This window comes from Rhincodon typus, unplaced genomic scaffold, assembly GCF_021869965.1.
Source record: "Rhincodon typus isolate 14 unplaced genomic scaffold, sRhiTyp1.1 hic_rhity00001430, whole genome shotgun sequence".
Taxonomy (NCBI): Eukaryota; Metazoa; Chordata; class Chondrichthyes; order Orectolobiformes; family Rhincodontidae; genus Rhincodon; species Rhincodon typus.
In genome coordinates this window covers 317-9219 of record NW_025967068.1, presented here as the reverse complement: position 1 = coordinate 9219, position 8903 = coordinate 317, and the positions used below count along the sequence as shown (strand labels likewise).

The following is an 8903-nucleotide window of genomic DNA, read 5'->3' as shown; positions in this document are numbered from 1 at the left end:
ACACAGCAGGTCAGGCAGCATCAGAGGAGCAGGAAAGCTGACGTTTCGGGTAGGGACCTTTCTGAAGAAGGATCCCGACCCGAAACATCGGCTTTCCTGCTCCTCTAATGCTGCCTGACCTGCTGTGTTCCTCCAGCTCCACACTGTGTTATCTCTGACTCCATTGGCAGTTCTTACTATCTCTGAGTGAGTTTGAAACATGTGAACTGGATTTCTATTGCATAAAGGGACATTGAAATCCATTTTTAATGCTGCCAAGTTGGTATAAGCAAAGAAAGGAAAGGAATAAATGGTGTCGTCATTCTGGATGGGGTTCCAGATGTTGCAAATAACATGAGCACATTTACTCTGTCATAAACCTATATAAAGCCCTGTTGAATAGGAGTAGCATAACAAACAAGGTGTACAGGAAATTTAGACTACAACTATAGAAGGTTTTGAAGCAGCCATGGATTTACATATATTATTCTTTGTGTAAAGAAGTGATTCTCTTAAGTATTAGATTAGTTTTTACATCACCTACTTCACTTCTAATAAAATTCATAGTTGACTTTCAAATAAGATAACTATCACCAAGTACAACATTCTTTCTCATGTCTGACACACAGTTTGAAGACATACAAATGTTTGTTTTATCTGAGCCACTGCTCTAAACAAGACCTATTCCAGGAAAGCCCCTTTATTCCTGCTCTTTTCAAAAAAAATTAAGATAAATGATACATACAAATATGAACCACAAAATGAAGAAAAAGAAAGCAAAGCTTTGCATTTACAGGCTAAGCATAATTAAAGTATTTTTCTTTATTCAGTTCAGAGTCAACCACATTGCTGTAGGTCTGGAGTCACATGTTGACAAGACCAGGTAAGGATGGCAATTTCCTTTCCTAAAAGGACATCAGTGAACCAGATGGGATTTTCTGACAATTGGCAATGAATTCATAGTCAGCATTAGATTCTTAATTCAGGTTTTTAAAAAAACAATGCATGACTATTCTTCTACAGTATTTTTTAAAAACTGAATTCAAATTCTACCATCTGCCTTGGTGGGATTCGAGCTCAGGTCCACAGAACATTATCTGTGTCTTTGGATTAACAGTCCAGCGATAATACCACTGGGCCATCACCTGGACAAAAGAGCAATCCTTTCATCCTAGCTTCACAATAGAATCAACATGAGTGGGGTAGCTATCTCTTTCCACTTACAGTAATGATTCTGCATGCTTGGATATTCTTGATGGAAGTGAATGTTCTTTAGCTAGGTTTGTGATTGATACAAAAATAGATGGGAAGAAAGTAACATGGATGGTACAAAACCAAGTACTGTCAGGAGTCTACTGAGAGATACAAACACATACATTAAGTGAGGAGGCAAAATTTGGAATATAGAATATAATGTGGGAAAACATGAAGTTATGTACTTTGGCACAAAGAACAGAGGAAATGAGTATTATTCATGTGGGGAGCTTGAAAGCTGCAACCCAGAGGGATTTATGGATCCTTGAAACCTAAGATTCTTAGAGGTATATGCAGAAAGAATACTTCCACTTGTAGGAGAATTTAAGACCAGAGGATATAATCTCAAAAGTAGGCGGTGACCAATTTAAGAGGCAAGTGAGGATGAATTTTCTTTTCAGGGGTTCCTGAATCTGTGGAATTTCTTACTGCAGAAGGCTGTCAAGCCTAGGTGAGTAAACATATTAAAAGGCTGAAATAGATTTTTAAATCATTAAAGGAATCAAGGGCTACGGGGATATGAAGTAAAGTGGACTCCAGGATTACAGATCAATCATGATCTAATCGAACGGTGAAGCAGACTTGATGAAGCAAAGGCCTATTACTGCTTCTATACCTTATGGTCTTAACTCAATTCTTCATGAGCAAATTTGGCAAAACATCACAAGATTCCAGGGAATCCAAGACATTGTTATTATTAGGCTTAAAAGTTGTCTGCAGCTAGTTTTATAAATAGCTCTTTGAGTGGCAAAATGCATCTTTTACAATATTGTGGTCTAGCATCAAAAATGCAAACAAATTGTAAATTACTTAGTTGCACGTCTCTGCAGGATTTAAACACATTAAACACATGGAACTGAATGTCATTTTTAAATTTAGTCATGGATGTGGATATTACTAGCTAGGCCAAGCAGATTTAGTGCCAGCCACATTGCTAGGAGTCTGGAGTCACATACACACTAGACAAGGTGTAAAATGGCACATCTCCTTCCCTAAAGGAAGTGAGTGAAGCAAATATCGCTTTAACCTCAAAATTGCTGTAAAAGCCTAAGTATGTTGAATGAATTGCCTGGCACATAAATAGGTAGTTTTCAGGTCAAGGCAAGCATGATGTCAAGGTTCCCACAAGTGGGATCTTCCCAAGTTGAAAGTGCTGGGGTCATATTCAAAGGCCAGCTGGGCATAACTTCGGGTGCTGAAAACTAGGAATTTCCCATCAGCCTATAAAGCCCAGAAATATCTGCCAAGGCTGCAATATTACAGGGCAGCATCAGTAAACCAGGAAGCCACTGCTTCCTGGTTTACTGATGCTGCCCTGTAAATGCATCAGAACAGGGTTATTGAGAAAACAGACATTATATTCCTGGGTGACCATATCAGTTGCTCATCTCATCAGATCTGTCCAGTCCGGACAGAGATCGCAACGAGAGTCAAAAGTTAATGATCTCCTGCACCCCACAACCATTAGTGGCACCATGTCCTCTCTATCTCACACTAACAGGCCTTCACTAAGCCTAACTCTGGAACTGTAAATGCATTGCAGAGTTATAACTGGGAAGCCTTAGCATCATGAGCATGATGCAAACTCAAGGTCTCAGAGCCACTTCATCCCCTCAAACTACTAACCCTTCTTGTATCACGTGCTTCATACTCATCTGCTAGGGATGCCTTATCATCTTGCATGGCTTATACATGTTCACACACTGCTCCTGCACCCATTCCTGTGGAGCTCAATCTTTCAATTGATCTTCTTGCAAGAAAGCGTGGCCCATAACTGGTCTAAGACCAGGAGTGGGTATGCTGGATATCAAACTCCTCACTGTCTTTGATCAAAAGGCATTAGAGCTGGCCAGTGAAGACCAGTACTATTCCCATGATAACGGGGAGACACCAATGGGCCAGCAGGCCAGTAAACAACATTGTACTCTGCTCTTCTGGGAGCAATGGCAGAATTTGTCATGTTTCTATAGGCTCTGGAAGGAAAGATCTGTTCCCATGTATGGGGCTCTCAAAGACATACTACAACATTTAAGCTGCTTAGGAACGGAGTTATTTTTCAATAATTAATCATTTTGACTTGACTAAGCAAAAAACAGTTGACTCATATGGTTTAGTTAAGTTGGTTAAACAGTTTTCATTTGATTGGCTCTTACAATACTCTGGTCATAACTGTAATTGACTTGGGCCTTACAATTGAAGCATCAAAAAATCTTTCAGCTGTGAAGAGATCAACAGATAACGTGTCAGATTACTGTCACTGCAGACTGCAGTCGAGGGAACAGCTCCACAATTCAAAGCCACTGTCAGACAGGAATGGCAAGGATAAGGCGAAGGCTCATTGCATACTGAAGCACTTAAATGATAATGAGGGTTAAAGGCAGATATGGAACACCCAGAGGATGAGAGACAACCGGTTTCCACTATAGGAGTTTCTCAGGCTAGCTTCCTACACCCAACTCTCTTCAGCTGCTAAATCAATGACCCCTTCTCCATCATTATGGTCAGAAGTGGGGAAGTTTGCCAACAACTGCATAATGTTCACAATCTATCAGATATCGAAACAGTTCATGTCCAAATGCAGAAAGGCCTGACCAATATCTAGGCTTCAGCTCACAGTGGCAAAATAATATTTGTACCACAAGTGTCAGGCAATGATATTTCCAACAAGGGAGAACCTAACAGTTAATGACACTACTATTGTTGAATGTCCCCCATCAAAGTCTGGGGGTTACCATTGACAAAAATCTGAACTTGGCTATGGCTATAAAAGCAGGTCTGATACTATTATTTCTGAACTGTATCATAAACAATAGTACTTTATTTTGAAAGTAAAAATATTTAAACTTCTTGTTAGTGATGTATGTAGTGTGGGGAAATACAATTCTTAATTACGTGAATGCCATCATTAATTTACTAAACTACTGTAGAGTGCAGAATAAATACAAAGAAAAGCACCCTTGTCTCTGCCTCTGGAAAGTACCTAACAGAGGGGTTAGAAAACCTAGTGGGATAAGAACTACAGCAATCGCACTCCCTTTCACAGTCATCTTGTGCACAGACCAGAGTTCTGGGCTGACATCCTGTGTGATGTGGTCAGCGTAGGTGGTCACAATGAGCGTGGGTGGTCCTCCATATTATGTGGATTTTTCAAGCCCATAAAAATTTTACTGCCTGTAGGGCTATTGACTAGTACAAAAATGGTTATAGTCTGTCAAAGCAGGTTAATGAAGATTAAAAGTACTTCCACTACTAGATACAAGTCTAAGGAAGGAGTATGAAGATATATAAATAACAATCCAGTGCTTCAAGTGGTGCAGCTAGGACTGAACAATTGCTTGCCATTCAATTAGCCAACAATACTTGCAGGCAGGACCTTAAAGTATCAGATATCCTGACTGCTAGCAACTAATTATCTGAAAAACTTTAAAATTCGGTCAAGGCTTCAATGACTTTCCAAGGGAGTGTTGCCTCATCTTATCCACTGGTGGTCAGGGCTACCATCATTCCATAATATTCAAACCATTATTTTTAAACAAAGCACTTAATCTTTTTTGAATAGATGTTACTGTCAGCAAGTAAACTCCAAATTGAGCATCACACTTCATATTTTCGTGCTATCAACTTGAGAAAATTAACATTTAGAAATATATTAATTTACTTTCAGTATGATCCAGCAGTTGTCCAATGGGGTGTCACAACCAGACACACATTCTCCTCACCTCCCTTTCCAGCATTCCACAGGGACTGGTCCACTCCTCCTCCATTCCACACAGCACTTTCTCATGCAATTGCAAAAGATGTAACACCTGCCTGTTTACCTCCTCCATCCTCACCAAGGCCCCAGACAGACTTTCCAGGTGAAGCAACCATTTACCTGCACTTCACCCAATCTACTGTGTTCGTTGTTCACAGTATGGTATCCTCTACACTGGGGAGGCAAACCACAGACTGGGCAACCGCTCTGCAGAAATGATCTACTTTCCTTTCAGCATAGACTACTCATACTCTGTTATACTCAGGTCTCATGATCATTTATTCAGTCTCTCTCTCTCTTTCTCTGTCTCTCTCAATAATCCCACTGATTACCTATACTTTCATCTCTCTCTCTGGGCTCCATCTCCACCTATTCACTCACCTCTCCCAACCTTATCTCCAGCATAAATACCAGCTTTTCCTTGCTGCCATCAGTTCCGATGAAGAGTCACTGAACTCTACACGTTAACTCTGCTTTCTTCCCACAAATGCTGCCAGAGCTGCTGAGTTTTGCCAACAATTTCTGTTTTTGTGACATTAGCAGTACTGGCTGTTCTAAAATGCCAAATACAACAAAGTGTACTGGTGATAACATTGTGAGTAAATGAGTAATTGCACCTTTGGGCAAAACCAAAGTATGGAGTATATTGGAGTATGTTAAAGTATATTAATACATGCAAGTATAAACATATAAGTACACAGGTATGCAAAGTAATGTCAACGCTGAATAGGTACAGCACAAATTCCCTGTTCATTTAGATGACAGATAAATCTCAGGAGCAACCAACAACCAAACTAACTTCGGAAGGAGACGGGAGGTTGAATTTAAAGTATGTACCACTTATAGTTAAAAGCTAATGTTTGCATCTGTACAAATAAAGGAAGTTGCAACATTAAATGTATATTTTTAAAAATAGGGAACTTTCACAGTTAAAAGAATTATATAATTTCAAGCACCACAGGGAAATTGATAATTAAACATGCAGCAGAACAAGTCGTTATCCAACATGTTAATAGATAATTGAAAGCACAATGTTGTTTTCTTTAATTCGTTAAAGACTTTAACAAAAGATATTAGTAGTTTGACAAGAGACAATACTTACTCTCCAGATCTTGTTTGACAGCACTCTCTTTTCGAGGAAGTGTAGCTGTGAGAGATTAGGTTGCAGGCATTGAAACACAAATATATGTTAGATTTTAGACATGTAGCACAAACCACACAGATGAATGATATTTGTTAGATACTAAGCACACAGGTTAGCACATGCAAGCAAGACACTACAATATTGATGTTATGTCAATTAGCTTGAAATGTTACTATACAAATATAATGTTTCTTTCCTGGTTCCCTATAGCAGGCATTATCCCGGCAACGTCAGAATGACATACATATTACTTATGCTACAATTAAAGCTATCAGAGTTTATCTGAAATTCAAAGCACAAAGTCAAAGAAAGAGATAGTTCACGACTCTTCTTTCCATTTATCTAATACATCCATATCCTTTTGAATTTTACACCACCGGTTGGAATATACATTAATTGCACTTAACTCAACATCATGTTGAACAAAATTTTGCTTTCCACATCACTTATGAAATTATAACAAACATCATTTCAATCCTGATATATGTAGAACTTCACAACCATCAGCGTTGACTGTGCTGTCTTCTCATTGGTAACCTGTGCCACTTTGATTCCTATCTATGCACAAACAGTCCTTGTTGCCAATTCCCAACTCCTCTTTTCCAGCAAGATACAAACCTTCTGAGGAGTAGCTTTACTCCACCTCTATTTTTACTAAAATACACTGTACCCCTCATTCATCTTCCTTTAGCCAAGTTTTGATAAATCCCAGGATGTTTATTTTTCTTATTTACACTCAGTTTTTATGCTTCTTGCACTTCTTGCATCCATGGATATACATCATTGATCATTTCTGTCTTGCTTTCTATAATTATGTGAATCCTTCCTCATTATTCATATCGTTATCTTTGTTTTTAAATATGTTTCTTCATTATACATAGTGTACAGCTACAATAAGTCCAGTTATCGATACTTGAGAAACTCAATTAGTATATGCTTCATGCAAGTGCATTCCTCCTGGATAGTTCAAACATCCAGGATAGTTCACATCTTGCATATCATACAGCTGTTTTAGTTTAGCATTTCCAACCATCTCAATTCAAGTGTGTAGGAAAGTGCATTGGGATTTAAATATTTATAACGATATTTTATGGACCAATGCGTCTTTAGTCATAATTACTCCCTCACTTCCAACTCTCTAGAAAATGCTTTGTTCTGCCAAAATATCATGGCACTCAACCACAGTTTTAGAAAAAAAATTTCCTAAATGGGAATGGACTGAGAACGTGCAAATTGTTACCTCTCATTAACAGCCAATTAACTCGGAGTACTTCCACTGAAATTCCAAATAATGTAAACACCCTTGAGCCTCAATTATAAGTATTAATTTCACTCAATTAAAACTGGCAAACAAGTCGGTTCCAAACTTCTTGTAAATTAGTGCAATATGTCTTGTTCTGCCAAAAACCTGCTCTACTGTTTAGAAAAATCTTAGTAGCATTTATTTATACATCATGTGAAAAGTTGCCAGATTACTGAAATCAGCTAAATGAAGTACCGAAACTTTAGAAATTTCTCATGAAAAATATCTGATGCAGAAGTTGGCACAAAATTACTTAAATCACGATCAAGGATAACACTCCGTCATTGAATTCAGTTAAAGGACAAAAATATAATTCTGTTAATGAAGCAACAGTAATCATTTAAGCAGTGTCAAAGTTATAAGACAATTACATGCAGATTCATAACCTGCATAGAATACAGAACATTTGTGATTGCTTCAAATTCAATTAAGCTATTTCCAAACAGTTTCAAAAACTGGAAGTGATTAAAAAGAAAATTCAAATTCAAAAATGCATTAACTCAACTGGCATGCAAGTCTACTACATCACATTTTCAAGTTATATATTTATTCAATTGTTCAGAAGTATTGGTATTAATGTTACATAGAAAATATGTCAGCACAGCAAATAACCCATATTAGGAAATAAGCAAATTATGGAAGGAAATTATGACTTGCATGTAACAAAGTTCCACAAAGCACTTCAAATTCAATCTGATAATATATTTTAATCACGATCACTTTATTGAATGTAATTAATCTCTAAAATCGAGAATATTAGGATGATATCTCCATTTGACAAATTTAATATCATAGCTCATTATTTGACCATACTGCTGAATTTGAAAAACAATTACTACTATGTTCACGTTGGATCAAGAAGTCATTTTTCAGCCAATCTTACACGAATCTGAAACGCTGATCAAAAACTGAAGCAAGTTAGCCCTAATATGAAGAAAAATGAAATCACACTATGTAAAGTTGAGAGGAAGAAAACGCCAATTTTACCAGGATGATACCTTTCTGCAAATATCTTTGCATTAATAATGACCAAGAGTGGGGTATGGTTTAAAAAGGATCTAAATGAGTGGGATGGACCCCAGCTAAAGAAAGACTTACCAAACTTTTTTCCTTCTTTTGATGTGCCAGTCATTTTGATCTTTGCAACCTCAAAGAATTCCTTAATTTCTCTTTCATATAATCTGGATATATAATCTACATAGTTCTGCACAGAAAAAAAGGCTACATATTCATATTTTTCATATAATCAGTAATACTGAGCATTGTGTATTATATATACGCACAATCTTGTGACTAATGAGTTCAGGGTAATGATAAACAGTTGCTAAATTTTAAGAGGCAAAAATCAAATCTGTGAAATCCAGTTTCAGCTTGGTTGTTCTACAATATATGCTATCTTTCTGCACCAATAAACCCCACAATGTCAAGAGAAATAAAGGGCAAGTTATCAAGTTTTAAAACTCCAAGTC

General features: G+C 37.4%; 1 protein-coding gene across 1 annotated transcript in view; it reads right to left on the bottom strand.

Annotated features, from left to right (window-relative positions):
* Nucleotides 1-8677, bottom strand: part of LOC109917370 (exocyst complex component 1) — a gene marked incomplete at its 5' end in the record, with an annotated part of 24458 nt that extends 15781 nt beyond the window's left edge. Inside the window, 2 exons of the mRNA XM_048592547.1 lie at nucleotides 6090-6134; nucleotides 8533-8677. Of these exons, the coding sequence (XP_048448504.1) occupies nucleotides 6090-6134; nucleotides 8533-8677 (190 nt within the window). The remainder of the gene's footprint in view (nucleotides 1-6089; nucleotides 6135-8532) is intronic.
* Between the last annotated feature and the right edge of the window lie 226 nt (nucleotides 8678-8903).